The sequence below is a fragment of the Anolis carolinensis genome, chromosome 6 (genome assembly GCF_035594765.1).
Source record: "Anolis carolinensis isolate JA03-04 chromosome 6, rAnoCar3.1.pri, whole genome shotgun sequence".
In the NCBI taxonomy this organism is placed as follows: Eukaryota; Metazoa; Chordata; class Lepidosauria; order Squamata; family Dactyloidae; genus Anolis; species Anolis carolinensis.
In genome coordinates this window covers 101,022,002-101,044,916 of record NC_085846.1, presented here as the reverse complement: position 1 = coordinate 101,044,916, position 22,915 = coordinate 101,022,002, and the positions used below count along the sequence as shown (strand labels likewise).

Genomic DNA, 22,915 nt, shown 5'->3' with positions numbered 1-22,915 from the left:
CACTGTAAAATTGATGCAATTTGACACCACTTTAACTGCTATGGAATCACATGAGTCGTTGTTTTACATGGTCTTTAAATCTTCTCTGCTGAAGAGTGCTGGTGCCTCAGCAAGCTACAAATCTCAGGATTCCATAGCACTGAGCCAGGGCAGTTAAACTGGTATCAAACTGCTTTCATTCAAGAGTGTAGATGCACCTGAGTAAAAACTGGAGACCCTTGCTGTGCCTTCAAAGGTTGAATAGAAGAGGGAATTTTCAGTATGTGTTGCTTGTTCCCTGGTTGCATGATAAAACAACACCTCGTGTCAATGGCAGTCCCATGAATTTCATTGGGTTTTATTGGGCAAGGAATATTCAGAAGTGTGTTCTACAGCACCTAGAGTTTGTTGATGGTCTTCAGCTCATCCAGACCTCCATTAGTCCTTTCTTCTATCTGCTGATAGGCCTAAGTTTCCCTACTGAATAAACTGCACATTTGTTACAACTTCAGATGAACTGAATGTCTTAATAAAGGGTCCATCTTCACTGTGAAATCAATGCTGTCTGACAGCAGTTTAACTGCCTTTAAGATGTAACATCACAGCAACAGCCCCTGGATGAAGATGGATGTTGTGAAATGTCTCAGTTCAATTTTGCTCTTGTGTAAAGCTATCTATGAAGATGTGAATCCCAAACCAATATTTATGGGATGTCTACCTGGCTAATACAATGAATGCTCATTGAAAGTGCAGAAGAACAAAAGGGTCATTTTCAAAAGCCACCAAAGAGTCTATATCTAAAGGAGAACCAGAGTACCAGGACCAGTGCATGTGTGAGAAAAGGGTCTGTGAAATCTACTTTGCTCTTTTCCTTAAAGCAAAGGAAAGCAAAGGCTTTACTCCTGAGCCACAGGGGCTGGATTCTGATCTGCTACATATGAATTAATCTGGGCTGAATTGATTGGATTTGGCAGCTGTAAATACTGGAATCAGTAAAGATAGCCAGCGAGCCCCAGATCTGCCACCCAGATAAGCCTGCCCAATGCCCCGGCTACCAGAGGAGGCTGGTTCCTTTCAAAGCTCCCCGCTCAACCTGTAATCACCCAATATTGAAACCAGATTCACAGGCCCTTTGGAGGAAGGGCACTTTGAGATTTCCAAAGCAGAGGCATTTGGTCTTTCAGGAAAAGGTCAGCCCTCCTGTGGCGCAGGGGCTTTTTAATAGAAGCAGTTAAACAGGAGTCAAGAAGAATAGCTGGGGAGACTTGGAATCAGCAGACAGACAGACAGACAGACAGAAGAAAAGAAAAGAAAAAAGAAAAGAAAAGAAAAGAAAAGAAAACAGGCCACGTTCCTCAAGCCATTCTGCTCAGTTCAAACAGAGCCTGTTCCCAAATAGGTGCAGCCTAAGACACATTTCCTGGAGACAGAAACACATTTTAGGCACTAGATCTGAAGTTTCCCTTTCTATTTAAAGATATGGAACATAGACTCATTGTAACTGCAGAAGAGTCTCATTTATCCAACATAAACAGGCCGGCAGAATGCTGGATAAGTGGAAATGTTGGATAATTAGGAAGAATTAAGAAAAAACCTATTAAATGTTGAATTACATTATGATTTTACAAATTAAGCACCAAAACATCATGTTTTACAAGAAGCCTGCCACTTGTTTGGGAGTGTGGCTGTACTTGTGTTGTTGCTGGGTGTGATGGTCTGCTGCACATTGCTTCCTAGAGAAACAGCTATGGATCCAGGCAGGAGTCAGACTGCATTGGATAATACAGAACATTGGATAAGCGAAGGTTGGATAAGTGAGACTTTACTGTATGTGTAACTAGACACAACTACTCAACCATTCAGAAAGCTAGAATCAAAGTGCTATGAACTTATTGAACAGTACACTCCCATCTGCTCAGAAGTATTTTTTCTTCCTTCCATCCATCAGGATGTTCCAAACTTTCTTTATCAAGATGTTATTACTTAAGACAGTTTTCATGTCCATCCCTAAAAGTATCTGTTGGCTGCCATTCTAAATATTTTCCAGTACTGTACTGGACAGTTTTTTTTCCTTCTTTTAACCTTTCCTATGTCAAAATTTCTGATGAGTAAATGAGACCTCATGCAGTCACACTTGACCTAGTGGGTTGCTGTGAGTTTTCCGGGCTGTATGGCCATATTGCAGAAGCATTCTCTTTTGACGTTTCACCCACATCTATGGCAGGCATCCTCAGAAGTTGTGAGACACATTGGAAACTAAGCAAGGGAGGTTCTTTCACACCATCCGCAGACAACATTCACACTTGCCTCCAACAGACAAGAGCTCTTTCTCCCACCCTGGACCTCCCACAGATATAGTATCAACCTCCCTTGCATCATTTCCAATATACCTCACAACCTCTGAGGATGCCTGCCATAGAGGTGGGTGAAACATCAAGAGGGAATGCTTCTGGAACATGGGCATACAGCCCAGAAAACACACAGCAACCCAGTGATTTTGGCCATGAAATCCTTCAACAACAGAATGACCTAGTGATTAGAATTTGAGCTGGTACTTTAGCAACAGAGGTTCAAATCTCATCTCAGCCTTGAAACTTTGGCTGGTGCCTGATCCACATCACAGGGTTGTTGTGAGCATGGAAGTGAGGGGTCATGTATTGGGCGAAACATGGGGGAGGGCAGATGAAATAAATCATTCAACATGCATTCAATAGGGAACCACTGAATGTTCAGAATACATTCCATAGCAATATGCTTAAGAGAATCAGAGAAACATCTAAGAGGCAATGCTGGCAACTTTTGCCATTTTACGAAGAAAATGTATAAAGGGTAAAGCAGGTACTTTGGATACCAAGGCAACCAGGAACAACTCTGAAGCACAACTGTGTTGTTTTGGTTTGAATTTTGGATTAGGTCTTCCCTGTTCTGCCATATAAAGTTTCTCGGTGATCTTGGGCAAGTCTCACCTTCTCAGTCTTAGAAGAAGTAAATGGCAAATTTCTCAATAAATCTTGCCAGCCCTTATCTTCCATGGATCTACCTTTCTATAGTGATGGGACTGCATGTCCCTGTGAGCAATCCCATCACCACATCAGCAAAGCCTCTTGCCTTGAATGTCTTTTATCATTAAAACCTTGTAATGAGACAATCTAAAATGAAACAACAGACCCTTGACTGACTAGAAAACACAGTAATGACTTGGTAGGGTAGAAAGCAGTAGAAAAAAGAGAAAAGCTGCATGCCAGATGGATAAACTCAATCAAGGAAACCAAGCTCTTACTCTGCAAGACCTGAGCAGGGCTGTTAAGGATAAGGTGACGGGGAGATCTCTCATTCATAGGGTTACTAAAAGTCGAAGCTGAGTTGATGGCAGTTTAACAATAACAATGACAGGGTTGCTATAAATCAAGAGTTGTGGGCAAAGGTACATATCAACAACAAAGGATCAGCTCTTATATACATCTATACAGGATTGGCATGTTAGAAAGCAGTAATGGAGTAATGGCTCATGTGCTTTGAATGCAGGATACAGTTTCAGCCCACCAGCATCTTCCATCAAAGAGATCACATACCAGGTGGTGAGGGGAAAAAATTCGGCCTGAAAACCCATAAGTCTGCATCCAGTCAAAGTAAACAGTACTGTGCTTGATGAAGAACAGGCTCAATGTAGTCGTTAATGGGATTGTACCATAGTGTTCTTCTTGGGTCTCTTTGATTTCCGTAGAGGCACGGTTCACGGACCAGGAATATGCATGGACTAGTGGACACCGATCTTTGGTATAAACTGGAGTGCATGAATCTATACTCATATTTATCCAATACGTGAAGGAAAGCCAGTGTGGTGCCGTTTTTTGAGCATTGAACTAGGACTCTAGGAGATTGGAGTCCAAATCCCTACTCATTCTATAGAAAGCCAGTCGATGACTGTGAAAGTCACACTTTGTTAATATTGAAAGAAGGCAAAGGCAAACCCCCTCCCAAACAAATCTTGCCAAGAAAACCTTGTGATATGTGTCTGCTTACGGTAGCCATAATTCATCAATCATTTGAAGGCACACAACAATCTAAAGGAAACTCTTTCCATAGGGTCTTAGGAATATCAAGAACAATTTTGGTGGCCATACTGAAGAGAACAAGAAAGCATGGAAGAACTTTCCCAAAAGGGTGATTTCTACAGTGGAGATGCATTCCAAGATCAAACTTCTACTACAGCTATCTGGAAAGGAATCCTAATGAACTTTCATGTGAAATATTTTGCTCCCAGCTGCATTTATAAGCAAAACTAATATTAATAATCCATGTATATTTCACATTAGAGAATTGCATCCCATTGCGATTTTGCATTATAGGACACTTATTTTGCTCCTTGTTCCTACCCACTGCGGCCTGCTCTTGCTCCTCAAGAATAAAACACACCTAGAAACAATATGAAACAGACCTGGAGGAGCATAGCAAATAGGAAGGCTCATTGAAAAGTTGGTGCCTTGTCTTATTCACACATAAGCAGTTTCTACACATTGCAGTATATTTACATTGGGCTCCATATCATACATATTTGGAAAAGGCAACTTATTTTTATCTGCATCTAAGGAACATTTTGAGGAGTTATTGTTTATGCAAGTATCCTCTGTAACTGCAGGGACTATGTTCCATGCCTCTGTGTGGATATGCAAAACCACAGGGAATAGCAAATCGTATTGAATGAATGACTGCTTGAGGAAACATCCCATAGAGTTGCACAAGACCTAGGAAATGCCTAGAGACGGTATCTTTCTAAACATCACTAGGTCATCCAGCACAACTGTGATCAATCTCTGGCAAAAAGCATACAATTGGATCACCTAGAAAATGCCTTGTGAGGAGATATTTTGTCAGGCATGGGTAAATGAAACTGTAGGTACCAGGGGTCTTATTGTAACTTGTATTTCCTCCAAGATGATTAAGTTGGCATATTTGATTCAGCCTCTCAACACCCCACAAGGTAAGCAAGGCTCAAGGAAAGTGAATCAAAGCCATAAAATGAGTTTTATGACAATAGTGGGCATTGGAACCACTGCAACAGTCAGGAAATCAGGGTTGTTGTATGTCTTTCGGGCTGTGTGGCCATGTTCCAGAAGCATTCTCTCCTGACGTTTCGCCCACATCTATGGCAGGCATCCTCAGAGGTTGTGAGGTATGGAGAAAACTCCATACCTCACAACCTCTGAGGATGCCTGCCATAGATGTGGGCGAAACGTCAGGAGAGAATGCTTCTGGAACATGGCCACACAGCCCGAAAGACATACAACAACCCTGTGATCCCGGCCATGAAAGCCTTCGACAACACAGTCAGGAAATCCACACCATCTATAAGACTTGGCTTCTTCACTGCAGGGGTAGGAATAAGGCCCCCAAGACCTTCTAGAGGAGAGGGAACCCAAACAAATCCTTGATTCTCTACCCACAAAACTGTTAAAGAACGACCCCTTTGCATTTCTGTTCTCCTCAAAAACAAGGTGGGCTGCCGAAACCTTGTCTTGAGCCAGAAGTGTTTTTTCTTCTACAATTTCAAAAACACAGAAATGACCTCCCAGTTATCCTGATTCACCCAGATAAGTTAGGATGGCCCTAGGAGGGACCCTGCAGAGAAAATGACCCACAGAGCTTGCCTGTTCTGGTTAAATACCCAAGGGATGCCAATACTCTGTTATTCACAAACATGGCAGGAAGGCTGGGTGCTCTGGACTATTCTTTGAGAAGTAAAGTGGCCCCTCAAAGTACAAAATTTATCCCATGCAGTCTAGCAGTAGATTAGCATGGTCACTTAAGGTAAAGGTTTCCCTTTTGACATTAAGTCTAGTTGTGACCAACTCTGGGGGTTGTTGCTCATCTCCATATCTAAGCCATTGTCCGTAGATGCCTCCTAGGTCATGTGGCCAGCATGACTGCATGGAGCACCGTGATCTTCCCACCGAAGCAGTACCTATTGATTTACTCACATTTGCATGTTTTCAAATTGCTAGGTTGGCAGAAGCTGGGGCTAACAAAGGGAGCTCACCCCATTTGCGGATTCGAACCACTGACCTTCAAATCAGTAAATTCTGCAGCTTAGCAATTAAACCCACTTGCGCCACTGTAGGGCACTTAGCACTACATAAAAGCTGAACTCTGTGGGTTGAAACCAAAATGCCTTTACTGCAACAAAACCAATTTATGACAAAAGAAAATAATCTGCAATGGTATAAGAAATGAGAAAAAAATCTAGCAAGGGAAGAGTGCCAGTTCTTGTATGTGTGTATGCACATGTATGTATTTATGGTTGAATTTTTGGACACATATTACAGAACACTAGAGGAAACCTTAAGCCAACCGTGCTTCTACCACACCACAGTGCTGTTACACAAAACCACAGAAGTCAGACAAATATATATATAATATGTATTTTTTAAAAATCTTTACATCAGAACTTGCATACAATTTTAATAGTATAACTCAATCCCCTCCTCCCTACAGTTCAGATGACCCTGGTAACAGTGTGTACAACTTCTCGTTTTTTGCTTTCATAATTTCAAAGCAAACAAGACATTTGAGTGTATTTACTCTGTGCAAATAAAGTAACTTTTGGAATCCTTCAGAAGACATCTCCAAGGTTCAATCTGCAGCAGTCCTGTAGTTTTCCTTTTTAAAAAAATGACTTAATGACTGTAGGTCCCCCTCCCCTCCGGTTAATAAAGTGCTCCTGTCCAGCAGAACCCAAAGGCCTTTGAAAAGATTTCCTAGTCATTTTACGAACAATGTCTTTTTAAAATATATATATTTAAAAGGGGGGAAAACACACAGAAAAAAAGAAGTGATCACACGAACTCCAGCTTTCCATGCCCACCGTACATCCCCCAGTGGACTAGTGAGAGTATTTTGTCGTTGCTGAGGTCTGGCTGTCGCATTTTGTCGCAGGTCAGGCAGCAGTTTTCGTGACCCGTCACCGGCACCATGCATTCCAAGTCCAGCTTGGCCACCTGTCCCTTTTTGGAATGGTGCCCGTGGAAGCTGTAGTGCAGTCGGGAGAGCATTTGCTGCCTCTGGTCCTGCAGTCTCTTGTTCTCGCTCCTGAGCATGCGCAGCGCCAGCATGATGAGGAGCACCAAGATCAGCCCACCGGCAATGGGGACCGCAATGACGGCGGCCCTGAACCAGAGTTCTTTCGAGGAGGTCAGCTCCTGGACCTTCGTGATGAGGTTCCTGCTGGAATCGTGCTGGTATCTGCTGCCTTGTCCTGCAAGGAAAAAAAGAGGGGAGCGGTCAGGAACAGAGGTTTTTTGTTTTGTTTTGACGATCAAACTTTGCAAAACTACAGTCATCCCCCCAAATTGGTGGTCCTGTGCCCTTAGCCGCACTGAATGTGGAAGGCTGACTGTATCTATATATATAAAAGAGTGATGGCATCAGGGCAGCGGACAAAACAACAAAACTACAGGCCCCCCAACCTCGAAATTTGACAACACAACCCATCATTCACGGCTCTAGGTTGATACAACAAAAAGAAAAGAAAAATAAAGTCCTAATTACAGGGAGAGGAATAATAGTTTTTATACAATGGCTTAGCTTAGAAGGCTAAGCTCCGCCCACTTGGTCTCCTAGCAACCTACTCAGCCCAGGGGACAGGCACAGTTAGGCCTCACTTAGGCCTCTTCCACAGATTATCAGATTTTAACTGGATTATATGGAAGGTAGACTCAAGGCCCTTCCACACAGCTATATAACCCATTTAGAATCTTATATTATCTGCTTTGAACTGGATTATCTTGACTCCACACTGCCATATAATCCACTTCAGTGTGCATACTAAACATAAAGACAACCATACAACAGACATTCAATATCACCACTACCTCAACAATTTCTCACCAACACCAACAGACAACGCCACAGCAACGCATGGCCGGGCACAGCTAGTTCTTTATAAGTATGTCATTTACACTACACATTAAGTAAATCCCTGCTGTTGCCCATTAGAACATGAAGAATCAATAACTCAATTGTATTTCTTTGTGTATATCAGGAGCAACTTGGGAAACTGCAAGATGCTTCTGGCGTGAGGGAATTGGCCATCTCCAAGGATGTTGCCCAGGGGACGCCCAGATATTTTATCATCCTCTAGGAGGCTTCAATCATGTCCCCGCATGGGAAGCTGGAGCTGACAGACGGTAGCTCAACCCGCTCCCCAGATTCGAACCGCCAACCTTTCGGTCAGCAGTCCTGCCAGCACAAGGATTTAACCCATTGCGCCACCGGGGGCTCCATTCAATTGTATTATTTGTTACATTGTTAACTTTTCCATAACTATTTCGGAGAGAGGAAATCTAGGAAGTGGGAGGGGGATTCCTGTCAAAATCTCTCCTAAAGTATCATTTATAGGTTACTTTTTAAAGTAATTAGAACACATTTTCATAATACAGTAGAGTCTCGCTTATCCAGCATTCTGTATTATCCAACAGAGTTTGCCTTTTAGTAGTCAATGTTTTTGTAGTCAATTTTTCAATACATTGTGAAGTTTTGGTGCTAAATTCATAAATACAGTAATTATTACATAACGTTATTGTGTACTGAACTGCTTTTTCTGTCCATTTGTTGTAAAACATGATCTCTTGGTGCTTAATTTGTAAAATCATAACGTAATTTGACGTTTAATAGGCTTTTCCTTAATCCCTCCTTATCATCCAACATTTTCACTTATCTAACATTCTGCCGGCCCGTTTATGTTGGATAAGTGAGACTCTACTCTACTCCCAAGTACAACTTGTTACAGTTACTTTTTCAAATGCTAAAACTGAAAACATTGTATTTAAGAAGGGAGCTAATATAAGCTAGGTTTCAGCGAATGCCTTCCACAACTCAGGATTAGCTAAACTCATTTCTCATTGACGCTACTGTCGCTGTGGTCTGCATGAAATTGGGGGCCTCCCTTGCTCTTGTCAAAGTGAATCAGTTATTACCTATTAAAAACCTATTTAAAACATTTGCAAAAGATGCTTTTTAATAAAGATAGCTGTAACTTGTTTGATAGCATTAGCTAAAGCATGCACACATTATTATGAAGCATTCCCAAGAGTCTGAAGTCTTACCTCTATGCCTTTATTTTGTATGCTATTTTATGTATTTCAGTTGTGACTGGTAAGCTTATTAGGGTTAGAAATGGTGTTGGAAATTCTGTGTTATCACTTCACTTCTGGAGCCCAGAGTGGCGCAATTGGTTAAACCCTTGTGCCAGCAGGACTGCTGACCGAAAGGTCGGCAGTTCGAATCCGAGGAGCAGAGGTGAGCTCCCGTCTGTCAGCTATAGCTCCCCATGCGAGGACATGAGAGAAACCTCCCACAGGATGATAAAACATCAAACATCCGGGCATCCGCTGGGCAACGTCCTTGCAGATGGCCAATTCTCTCACGGCAGAAGCGACTTGCAGCTTCTCAAGTCACTCCTGACACACACAAAAACTTCATTTCTGGTTATTTGCATTATTTCTTTGTTTTGACATTGGGATGAGCTATGTCAATTAAAACCCAAACAATACTCATAACATAAGCTAACACATGTTGCAGTAAACATGGGGAAGCCTTCAGCCCTCTGGATGTTTTGGTTTTTAGATATCTCATGCAGCCTGACCAATAAGTCACACTCTCTCAGCTTTGGAAGAAAACAATGGCAATCGTGACTGAACAAACCATATCAAAAAAATTCAACAATAGATTGGCCTTAGAGTCACCATAGCTCAGAAATTACTTGAAAGAGCACAACACATTTTTCCTAATTATCTTTTCTTTGTAATGTAAAAAGAAAACCAGTTGTGACTATCTTTAAAAAAATTGTAACAGCCATGGCTCAATGCAATGGAAGCATGTGAGTTGTAGTTTTACAAGGCTTTTAGTTTTTTTCCCTGCCAAATAGAGCAAGTGCCTCACCAAACTACAACACCCACGATTCCACAGCTATAAGCCACAGCAATTAACAGTGGTGTAAAATTGCATTAGTTTTATGGAGCAGATGCACGCCAAAGATAAATAATTCACCCAAACTGTATATTGTTCATGATGGTGATAAAAATAATAATAAGAGATTACATTCTACGATGTCTGGGCTTTTGTATCTTTAACACTTGTGTTAAAGAGGAAACATTAGAGGTATAGATTTCCATGTCAAACTATTCCTGCTGAAATGTCCCGCTTTTGCGCAATTATGAAAAGTATGGGACTCGGGTCCCACTTTACATTGGGCCATGCTAATACATGTCAGTATGGTCCCACCCTTTTCAATTAAACACCCAGCGACAGACAGTCATTTTATGCAAGGTATCGGTAGAGTCTCCCCACCAAGTCTGTTCAGTCAGCTGAATATTTTACATATTTTGAAACAGAGCTTGGAAAAGTCATCTTTAGGACTCTCAAAAGTCCTCCATCAGCCGGGTAGGATAGTGGCTATGGGAGCTATGGCATTCTGGGAATTATAGTTGAAAAAACTAAATTCTCTAAACTCTCCTTTAAGTATATATTGTGCCAAGTGAACTCATGAAATGTCTTTCAACTTTCTTCTCTTCGGTTTAACTACTACATTTTGGGCAGCATAAGTTTTAACAAACAGCCACAGTTTTAAATTAAAAATGCCATGTCCCCTCCAAGAACCTATCCATTAAAATTTAAGGGGCTTCAATAAATTTAATTCACACATACTAATAGTTTTATTTTTCCCGGTCCAAATTGGGCCACGTTTTATTTTGAGCTGGGGCCTCTCGCTAAACAAGTTTCCCCTGGCAAGACACCAGATGTATTAGAGGGGAAGGAACAAGCTTTTGTCCCATGCTAATGCTGATGCAAAAGCTATTTGGCAGAAATCTGTCTGGCCATATGCCTCCCCTCCCCATGTGCTTAATTACTATGAAGACCAAAATCATTAGGAGACAGTCAATCAAGGTCTTAGCTGTTGACAATAAGTCTTAACATCTGAGTATTCCTTGCCTATGAAAATCCCATAAAGCCCATAGGATCATCACAGGAGACCTGAAGGCACATATGCATGCATGTTTCAGTGGCGTTCAACTAACCTGAAAGTTCTCCTCTGGATGGAGAAAGGACGTCATATAACCCTTTGTAATTGCACATGTCTTCGTGACAACACTCCAACTTGGGGATTGTCATTCCAGAGTGGTTTTGTGCCAGGTTGGCTTGACAGAGGTCTGAGGTGCTTGCAAGAGAGTCCAAGCAGCCATGAGTAAGTGGAGAATGGCTGTTCTGTGGGTCAAGCAGTCTGGAGAAGCAAGCGTTGAGCTCAGATTTGCACATGTAGCCTGTGGCGACACAATGCGCAGCATCACAGTAGCATCTAATTTCACCTACAAAAGGAAAAAGGATTGGACTTGTTAAGCTCTGGGAGTCCCATCACAACCAACTGGTTTTATATACGCTACAGATTAATTATCCCTTATCCAAAAAGCTTAGCATCAGAAATGTTTGAATTTTTTCCCAGATTTTGGAATACTTGAATTTGCATACATGTACATAATGAAATACAGTAGAGTCTCACTTATCCAAGCTAAATGGGCCGGCAGAAGCTTGGATAAGCAAATATCTTGGATAATAAGGAGGGATTAAGGAAAAGCCTATTAAACATCAAATCAGGTTATGATTTTACAAATTAAGCACCAAAACTTCATGTTATACAACAAATTTGAAAGAAAAAGTAGTTCAATACGCAGTAATGTTATGTTGTAATTACTGTATTTACAAATTTAGCACCAAAATATGATATATTGAAAACATTGACTACAAAAATGGCTTGGATTATCCAGAGGCTTGGATAAGCGAGGCTTGGATAAGTGAGACTCTACTGTATTGTGAATGGAAATCCAATCTGAACACAAAATTAATTTATATTCCTTAAAGACCTAGTCTGATGGCTATTTTTCTACAATGTTTTTACATTATTTTGTACATGAAACCATGTTTGTGTACACTAAGTCATCACTATCTCAATCATGCATGTAGACAATTTCATATTACAGAATATTTCAGGGTTCTGGATAAGTGAGGTTCATTCTGTACCACTAAAAGATTCCAATACCAATTACATTTGCTATCTTGAAATGCATAGCATCACTGAGTGACATTAGGGTGAATCTAGTGTGGTTGTTTCAGCACTAGCCTATGAGACTGGAGAACAGGATTTGAATCCCTGCTGAGCCTGGAAACTCAATCAATGGGTGCCTTGGGCAAGTCACTCAGCCTCAGAGGAAGGCAGTGGCAACCCTTTCTGAACAAATCAAGAAAACCCAGTGATATGTTTTACTTTAGGGTCAGCATACTTCAGAAATGACTTGACATACAAATGTATGTCAAGCTGAGCAACACAATTCCTCTACTTGTATAGCTTCAGGCGATACAAGCAGACAGGATGGGGAAACAGTCTAGTTTTGATAGATCTGAAGACCTATTTCCTATACTAGTACATTCTTGGTACAAACGATGGTAGCCAACCACTGTTATGATATAGACATGCTCACAAAATGCTTCCAGGTGATGGCAAGAGTGCCACCACAAATCTATCTTATCACTGGAGATGTTCTGCCACCAAAACATGTAATATGAGAGAACGACTTGACAAATGGATAGGATAAGTGGGTAAAGTCAAGGGAAGGCCTCTTGTATGGCAGACCTCCCCAACCTTGTGCTCTCCAGACATTTTGAGTATCAAAGATGACCAATGGTCAGGATTACTGGGAGCTCCAATACAAAACTAAATTGGGGAAGGCTGCTTTATACAGTGTTCCCTCACTAATAGCTGGGATTAGGTTCCAGGACCACCTGCAATAAGTGAAAATCCACAAAGTAGGGACGCTATATTTATTTTAATATTTATACATTATTTTAGTAATTATACACTATTTTAAGTCTTTATCAATCAATTGTGTTGATAAATTGCTTCCTTCTCCTCCCACTGCCTCTTGGGATCCTTTTCTCTCCCTTTGGCTTCTCCTTCCTCCCTTCCTTAAGCTGTAAATTATAATTTTTATGATTTATAATAGTCTTTAGAGTTTATAGGAAAACCGTGAAACAGCGAATCTGCAAAAAGTGAACCACAAAGTACTAAGGGAACACTGTATATCAGTATCACTGTATGGAGAAGATACAGAGACACAGTATGTAATTACTAACATATAGAATCATAGGGTTCAAAGAGACCTCGTGGGCCATCAGTCCAACCCCCTGCCAAGAAGCAGAAACATCATGGAAGCTATGCCAAATTTCCAGTACTGGAAGTAATAATATTTCTTATTCTGCTGAATTATTTGATATTATTCCATATTATTTTATTGCACTACATCCCAAGTAGAGTTAAGCCAACAAATAAATCAGAACTTTTACAACTATAGATGTCCTGTTTCCCATTGATCCAGTGGTCAATGCCCTTTGGAATTAAGAACTGGATTTAAGTCATGCTGTGACCCGGTGATTCCCAATATAGGAGAAGATGCAAATATTTTACCAAAATACATATATAAACTACATGGTTCAGCTTTCTTATTTCTGATATTATATTAGCAAAATCTGTTAAGGTAACTGTGTACTAATGCTTCCTCGTTAGCCATTTCTGCAAGTCTGCTGTTTTACATAACAGATGTTCCCAAATATGCTACCTTTAAAAACAATCTAGTTTCCCCAGAGTTGAAAAAATGTGTTACAGCTATGAAGCAGTATGCAAACAAATAAACAAAAATGTAACATCATTTTATCATGCATAGATTTTTCTCTCCTGTTGTTTCACCCACATCTATGGCAGGCATCCTCAGACATTGTGAGGAAATTAGGCAAGTGGGGTTTATATATCTGTGGAAAGTCCTGGTTGGGAGAAAGAACTCTTGTCTGCTTGAGGCAAGTATGAATGTTGCAATCGGCCAACTTGATTAGCATTGAATAGCCTTGCAGCTTCAAAGCCTGGCTGCTTCTTGCCTGAGGGAATTCACTTGTTGGGAGGTGTTAACTAGCCCTGATTGTTTCATGTCTGGAATCCCCCTATTTTATTAATGTTGTTCTTTATTTGCTGTCCTGATTTTAAACTTTTTAAATACTGGTAGCTAAATTTACCCATCTAGTAGTTCCCCATCTAGCAATAGTACCACTGATATCCGCATTCTGGCAGCTGTAGTCCAAAGAAGTAGTCCCCCTCCCCCCCAAACTTGGCATTAATCTCACATTTCTACAGCATATTCTGTCAAAAGAAGAAAGAATCTCTCATGCAGAGGAGCCTTTTGGTCTTTATTATAAAGCAGGGACTTATTTACAATTGGGGATCCTACCTGCCAAAATCAACCCCTTTCATCTGCAATGGGAGCTCATAAATAGAAGGAAAGGTAAAATAGCAAGGCTGAACCTTCTTTCCACCACCAACACTCCCTCTTCTTTCCTCGCCCCAATGGACAATTCATCATGTGGTTGGAAAGTATAAACATTTAGCCTGAAAATCCTCTACTGTTTGTATGAAACAGAAAACGCAGAGGAAAACTCCAAAAAAAATCTTTAAAATCTTTAAAAAGCTACCCTTCTTGAAAACATCTTCATCTGACATTTTCCCACCAATGTATGCATTTTACTATACAGGGAAATCAGCTTCTTTAATAGTATTTCAGTTTAAATATGTTCCCCATCAATTCAGAACAAGTTCCCGGAAACTGCTGTCACTAGACCAAGTGTACTACCAAACCCACAATGGTCAGGAAAGCATTTTTTAAGCATGCCACAAGAGAACATGCTTTAGAAAGTAGCTTCTCAGGACGCATCTACACTATAAAATTAATGCAGTTTGACACCATTTTAACTGCTACACTTCAATGGGAGTTGCAACTTTACAAGGTCTTTAGCCTTCTTGGCCAAGAGTGTTGGTACTTCTCCAAACTACAGCTCAAAGGAGAACAAAGCATGGAGTGGAAGTGGAGTCAAACTGCATGAATTCTACAGTGTAGATGCATGTTTAGACTTCTATGACAAATTAAGAGCTATAACACACACTATTTTTGCTGTGAACATGTCGAAGGAGATACTGCAGTTACATGACAAGGTTCTTCCTCCTCTTTAAAAGCCAAATGATACCTTGACTTTAAGTTGACATCCTTCCTTTGTGAATGTTTATGTACATGTGTGTATGCATATGTATGCTCTTTAATGCACACAAAAGGGGAAAGGAGAGAAGCAAACCCTGAAGCTTTGAAAAATTATGGAGTTTGAAAGCTGACTAAACATTTGGAGAACCAGTCTGACAGAAAGCATTGCACTAGGCCTGAAATCTTTCATCAGTCAGATGAAACAATGTTTGCATTTTTAAAGGGAAAAAAAGAGGTGGTTCACATTTTTACAAAATACAAATGCTTTGTAGTCCATTTGACCATCCTGAGTGATTTTTTAAAACTACTACAGTAAATATACTGGGTTGTTGTATGTTTTCCGGGCTGTATGGCCATGTTCTAGAAATATTCTCTCCTGACGTTTCACCCACATCTATGGCAGGCATCCTCAGAGGTTGTGAGGTATGGAGAAAACTAAGCAAGGAAGGTTTATATATATCTGTGGAAAGTCCAGGGTGAGAGAAGAACTCTTTGTCAGTTGAAGGCCAGTGTGAATGTTGTAGTTAATCACCTTGATTAGCATTGAATAGTAGTAAATATAGTACTGGACAATTTCAGACTTTGAGATGTTGGACCTAAGGTGCATCTAGATAAAGTTTTCCCCTGACATTAAGTCTAGTTGCGTCCGACTCTGAGGGTTGGTGCTCATCTCCACTTCTAAGCTGAAGAGCCAGCGTTGTCCATAGACACCTCCAAGGTCATGTGGCCGGCATGACCATATGGAGGTGCAGCTACATTGTAGAAATAATGCAGTTTGATGTCACTTTAACTGCCATGGCTCAATGTTATGGGATCATGGGAGCTGTACAAGGTCTTTAGCTTTCTCTGCCAAATAATGTTCTAGTATCTCACCAAACTACAACTCCCAAAACACCGTAGCATTGAGTCCCTGCAGTTAGAGAGGTGTCAAACTGCATTAATTCTGCAGTGTAGATGCACCCCTTGAAGACTTGTAAAGGTGAGCAGAAGCATCTTCTCCCTTTGCAAGAATGGATAATGTAAGCAAATATTGTTTAGCAATTTGATTCTGAAAGCTCATACCTTACATTCACAATATGTTGTGCAGAGCTTGAGAAACCCATCATATGACCAAGTTGTGATGTTATTAAAAAAAACAACTTTCTAAGCCCTGAACTTAAGGGTAAGTACAAAAATACTCAGGGCAAGAGGGCCCCATAAACTATCCTCCCCACTCTATTTTAGAGATTAACAAGCAGAGGAAACAAACCATAAAGCTATGTTTCCGTTTCTGCAGTTTATCCAACCCGACTTAAAATTCTATCTTTTCCTGACCCAAGACAGTCCTATAAACAAAGCATGATGGACCAGTCATCAGGTTATTATAACCCTGTTTTAATTAGAGCCACATTTTTTTGCCCAGAATGGAGGTTTTGTGTTATTGTATCTTAAAAAAAAGCCTAAACTTTATTTCTGTCAATTCATAAAGTTCCTTCCTGAACTATGCAAAAGGCCAGCAAGGGGTATTTGGTATTTTCGAACAGCGAACAATGCCCTTTCTGTTCCCCTCCTCTTTCTTGTTACTGTATTTAGCTATTAAAGAAAAATGTCTGCTTTTAGTCAAGGTGGCTATGCGGAGAGACTGCAGGCTTCGCTCAAAAAGCTTTTGAAGTCGACAGCAGCCAGAAGTCTGTGATCCCCTAATTATATCATTATCAGGCGCATAGTTTCAGTATCTGCAACTGCACATTACTCTCCGTCACTCCCTGCTCTGCCCCTCTTTGATGGGGCCAGAAGACTTCCCTCCGCTGGCTTCAAGGGCTGTTATTTGGGGTTAATTACACCCTTCCTTCCAAAATAAATAAATACTGCAGCACATCAGCCCTGTGCTAGCTTATCCTTTAACCTCCCTCTCCATGGAAAACATGGCAATTATGGGAAAGCATCTCCCACCCATTCCATCTAAGTCTTTTTCAAATGTTACCTTTTATTTTTAAGTGGGGGAAAAAATGAGAGTTCTTCTTTGTGAGTTGTCAAGAGAAAAACATCATAGATTAAGGCTGGATCAAACCACCATATAATGTAGTCGGAATTGCATTATACGGTCAGGGTAGACCAGGCATGGGTAAACTTTTGTGGGAGTTGAAGTCCAAAACACCTGGAGAGCCAAAGTTTGCCCATGCCTGGTGTAGACCCATATAATGCAGAACTGTGTTATATGGGTCTACTTTGAACATATAATTCAGTTCAAGCTGCATTATATGGCAATGTTGATTCAGCCTAAGCTTTAATCAGCTGAAACAGAGAGATCAATAGTTCACATATCATCCTAGTTGAGAAGCCAAGGTGATGTAGTGATTTGAGCATAAGGCTATGACCCTGGAGATAAGGGTTCAAATCCCTGCTCAGTCATGGAAACTAACTAGTGAATGGGTTGCTGTGAGTTTTGCAATCTGTCTGGCCATGTTCCAGAAGCATTCTCTCCTGACGTTTCACCCACATCTATGGGAGGCATCCTCAGAGGTTGTGAGGTCTGTTGGAAACTATGCAAGTGGGGTTTATAGATCTGTGGAAAGTCCAGGTTGTTTGTTTGAGATGAGAATGTTGCAATTGGCCAGCTTGGTTAGAATTTAATGGCCTTGCAAATTCAAAGCCTGGCTGCTTCCTACCTGGGGGAATCGTCTATTGAGAGGTGTTAGCTCGGCCTGATTGTTTCATATCTGGAATCCCTTTGTCTTCTTAGTGTTGTTCTTTATTTTCTGCCCTGATTTTAGAGGTAGCCAGATTTTGTTCATTTTCATGGTTTCCTCCTTTCTGTTGAAACTAGTGACCCCGGGCAAGGCACACTGCCTCAGCTTCAGAGGAAGGCAAAGCCCCTCCGAACAAATTTTGCGCACAAAACCCGGATCTAGGATCACCTTAAGTTGGAGACAATTTGAAGGAACGCAACAATAGAAGTAACCAGTTTAACCTTGAGTATATTTACACAAAAGGAGACCTCCATCCACCCAAGACTGCAGCTCGAAGGAGACAGATGAATTCAATAGCAAGGAAAAGATCCATAGTTTCCATATAATTTGGCATATTGTAAGGTAAAGGTTTTCCCCTGATGTTAACTCCAGTAATGTCCGACTGGGGGCTGGTGCTCATCTCCATTTCTAAGCCGAAGACCTGGTGTTGTCCATAGACACCTCCAAGGTCATGTGGCCGGCATGACTACATGGAGCACCTTACCTTCCTGCTGAGTGGTACCTATTGATCTACTCACATTTGATTGTTTTTGAACTGCTAGGTTGGCAGAAGCTGGGACTAACAGCGGGAGCTCACCCCGCTTCCTGGATTCAACCACCAGCAAGTTCAGCAGCTCAGCAGTTTAACCCACTGCACCACTAGGGACGCCCTGGCATATTGTACAGGAGGGGATTTGTATTCATGTCCTCTCTCAGCCCTCTGCAGTCATAAATAAATACAGTAGAGTCTCACCTATCCAACATAAACGGGCCGGCAGCACGTTGGATAAGCGAATATGTTGGATAATAAGGAGAGATTAAGGAGAAGCCTATTAAACATCAAATTAGGTTATGATTTTACAAATTAAGCACCAAAACATCATGTTAGACAACAAATTTGACAGAAAAAGTAGTTCAATATGCAGTAATGCTACCGTGTTTCCCCGAAAATAAGACAGTGTCTTATATTAATTTTTGCTCCCAAAGATGCTCTAGGTCTTATTTTCAGGGGATGTCTTATTTTTCCATGAAGAAAAATTCACATTTATTGTTGAACAAAAAAATGAACATTTATTATATACTGTACAGTAATTGTCATCACAAACCAGCATAACCAGACAAACTGTGAATCCTATCAAGAATTTCTTGTTACTACCACTATTTCCATGTACAACTATCTATGGTACATACATTTACCTATCCTGCATGCTCTGGTGTTCTGTTCGGCGGGCATGCTTCCAAACAAAAACTTTGCTAGGTCTTACTTTCGGGGGAGGCCTTATATTTAGCAATTCATCAAAACCTCTACTAGGTCTTATTTTCTGGGGATGTCTTATTTTAGGGGAAACAGGGTATGTAGTAATTACTAGATTTACAAATTTAGCACCAAAATATCACGATATATTGAAAACATTGACTACAAAAATCTGTTGGATAATCCAGAACGTTGGATAAGCGAGTGTTGGATAAGTGAGACTCTACTGTATAACGTTTGTGGACTAAAACTCCTAGGTGTGGTGGAATTATAGCACATGAAACTCAAAGAGCAACCTTGAATAGAGTCCAACTACACCGTAAAATTATACACCGTAAAATTAATGCCGTTTGACACCACTTTGACTGCTATGGCTCAATGCTGTGGAATCCTGGAAGTTGCAGTTTGGTGAGACAAAGGCACTCTTTGTCAGAGAAGGCTAAAGACCTTGTAAAACAACAATTCCCAGGATTGCATAGCATTCAGCTATGACAGCTAAAGTGGTGTCAAACTGTTCATTTTATAGTGACAGGAGAGAAGAGAAAAGGCTGAGAAAGGCAAAATTTCTGGAGTTTTGAGGATGGGACAAAAAAGCCTGTGTCTATGCCCTGTGTGAGTGATAGCTCTCTCGAGCCCAGGGCTGGAACCGTTCAGAAGTGCACTCAAGACAGCCTAACAAAAACATTTTGACAACCGCTTGCCCCCAAGGTCTGCCTTAACATCAGCAAAGGCGGGCTGGGCGACACAGGGGGGCAGAGCAGAAAGAGAGAAAGGAAGGAAGGGGAAGGAAACCCAAGCAGCGCCACTTCCAAGAAGAGGCAAGCTTGTTCTGGCCTGCGAGGCTCGGCCCAGGAAGAAACATGACACGCTCGCAAAGCCTTGGCAGAAGGCTTCAAAGGCAGCGCCGGGGCCCAGCGCATGGAGGGGAGGAGGAAGGGAGGGCATCTTGCCCCAGGGAAGCTGCAGGGCACCCAGCGGGCAGCTACTGGGATGGCCCACATCCTCTACCCCCCAACAGCATCCACTGGGGATCTGGGCACTTCAGGCGAGTGAGAAAAGACAGAAAAAAGGGACCCCAAGCTTTGACCCAATTTGCTTCTTCAATGGTGAAAATCACAGAATTATAGAGTTGGAAAGGACCCCAAGGGCCATCCAGTCCAACCCTATTCAGCCATGCAGGAAGACACAATCAAAGTGCTTCTGACCAATGGTCCTCCAAAGGAGGAGACTCCGCCACACTTCAACCAGCGCATAGCTCTTAACATCAGAAAGTTCTTCCTAATATCTAGCCTTAATATATTTTGCTGCAATTTCAATCCACTGCTCTGTTTCCTATTCTTTAGAGCAACTTCCAAACCTTTGATAGTTTTGGTCACTCTTCTCTGAACATGTACCAGCTTATCCTTCTCGGGCTTCACCAGGAGATGTCTGACTAAAGCAGAACAGAGTGGGACTATGACTTCCTTTGATTTCTCAACACTATGCTCCTATTGATGCAGCCTAGAATCGCATTGGCTTTTTTAGCTGCCGCATCACACTGTTGAGAACAACAGGGCAAATTAAACCAAAAGAAACCCTAGCTCCATATGCAGTTGTCCCATTTTAAGTTCAAATCTTAACAGAATCTCCAGCCACACTTAACTCCCCCCCCCCCAATGTTGCCTGTAAAAATCCATTAAACTGTTCCAAAACTGACACACAGTCTCAGTAATGCAGTTTGGACCTTTGAGTTTGCATCCAAATCCACAGCCCCAGAGAATGTCAGTGATGACGGCACAAGAGGCAAACTCCTCTATCTCTGTGATCATGCAACTCGCAAAGTTTGGCTAAAGCTCCCTTCTGAAAGTCATGTATAACAAAATAAGAAGCTTGCCCAGGCTCTGCAGGATAGTGCTAGGATTTCAGCTGAACACGGGACACTGCACACATGGAGATGAAGTTGTTGTTTTTTTGTTGTTTTTTGTTTTGTTGATCAGGATCGAGAAACTCTGTGGCTCTGATTGTCACCTATCAAATGTGTGGAAGATATGGTCACAGGGTGAGCCACATTAGTTCTGCACTTCAAAAGGGAAGGACAAGCCAAGTCTCCCTTATCCAAAAACAGAGGTGGTTTGAATTCCCACCTCACATTTTGGAATATTTGTATATACAACAAAAGCAGCATCTTGATCAAAGATGACTCTAACATTCTCTCCCTCCTGTTATGATTTTGAAGATATTTACCTGCTGAAGAGGCTTGTAAAGCTTGCACCATGAAAAGCTATCCAGACATGAAACCATCAGGGCCAGCTAACACCTCCAAACAAAGGATTCCCCCAGGCAGGAAGCAGCCAGGCTTTGAAACTGAAAGGCCATTCAATGCTAATCAAGCTGGCCAATTGCAACATTCACACTTGCCTCAAACAGACACTCTGGACCTTTCACAGATATATAAACCTCCCTTGCTTAGTTTCCAAAAGACCTCACAACCTCAGAGGATGCCTGCCACAGATGTGGGTGAAACATCAGGAGAGAATGCTTTTGGAACATGGGTATACAGCCCAGAAAACTCACAGCAGCCAGTGATTCCGGCCAAGAAAGCTTTCAACACACCATGTATTTATGCATTTTTTTTGGTCCATTCAAAGCATTAGTTCTGTGGATTTTTGATGTTACTATATCATTGTTGTATTGCCAACATATCTACACAAATGTTTTCTGCATATAGTTTTTTTGGAGATGGGACCAAAGACTAAACACGGAAGTCATTTATATTTCATACGCAACTTATACGTGTACTCTGAATGTAATGTTTTACAAGATTCTAAATAATTTTGTGCATGAAACCATTTTTTTTGTTCAGCTGTGTGCAAGGGGCAAACTTGGGCCCTCCAGGTGTTTTGGACTTCAGCTCCCACAATTCCTAACAGCCTACCGGCTGTGGGAGTTGAAGTCCAAAACACCTGGAGGGCCAAAGTTTGCCCATGCCTGCACTAGAGCGTGAATCCACTTCAAATCCTGCTTCTGCCTCCTGCAGAATTCTGGGATTTGTAGTTTGGGTGAGGCCCTGGCCCTGTCTGGCTGAGCTATCTAAAGCCCCCTCCCTAGACTGGATTTAAAGTGGATCTAAAGTGGATCCAAGTTCTAGTGTGATGAGGTCCAAACTTGAACGCGTCCCCAAAGCAACAGCAGAGGCCGCAAAACAGCGCCACCTGCTGTCGGTCTCAGGGCCTGCACGGCTGAAGCAGCGATGCCTGAAAGACAAGGTCTCAATGTATACTGTAGCAGAATGAAAACATTTTTACTACTGGTTCAATGTTTCCGCAGTTTCACAAAGTCTTTCGCTTTCTCTGCCAAAAGGTACAGCCAAGTCCCAACTCCCAGGATCCCCGAAGCCTCAACTCACCTTTGGTCAGGAGGATGGCCATGGCGCACAGCTCCAGTTGCAGCCAGACGAAGAGGAAGCTGGAGTGGCGATCCATTTAACCCTTCAGGAGACTTGGACTGCAACTCCTATCATCCCCAGCTCAGAACGGGTCCCTCTCCGGCGGCCCCAGCTTCGGGAAGCGGCTCCTTTCGCAAATCAAGCCGGAGACTGAAAAACGAACTTCTCACTCAGCTCCAAACCCTCCTGCTTCTCGCTCCGCTCTGACTCACTACATAAAGTCGCCTCGGCCCCGCCCACCCCTTCCCTCATTGGCGGGTAGGATGTGTCACTCAAATCCCAGGGAGGCGGCCACAAACTTTCCCCCTTTTGCAGTTGCCATTAGTCATTCATTCAGACCGCGGGGAAAGGAGCATCCTGCGTGGGTTTATCTTTTCTCTCCCCCAAAAGACCTCTCTTTCCCCACCTTTGGGTTATTTATCTATCG

At 41.9% G+C, this 22,915-nt stretch overlaps 1 protein-coding gene across 1 annotated transcript; it reads right to left on the bottom strand.

Moving 5' to 3' along the window:
- Positions 1-6,382: 6,382 nt before the first annotated feature.
- On the bottom strand, positions 6,383-22,697 carry bambi (BMP and activin membrane bound inhibitor). The gene is made up of 3 exons (XM_062984518.1): positions 22,450-22,697; positions 11,052-11,339; positions 6,383-7,231 (listed from the first exon to the last, which is right to left on the bottom strand). Exons 1-3 carry the CDS (start codon positions 22,523-22,525, stop codon positions 6,813-6,815), a joined length of 783 nt encoding a protein of 260 aa, XP_062840588.1. The 5' UTR covers positions 22,526-22,697; the 3' UTR covers positions 6,383-6,812.
- Between the last annotated feature and the right edge of the window lie 218 nt (positions 22,698-22,915).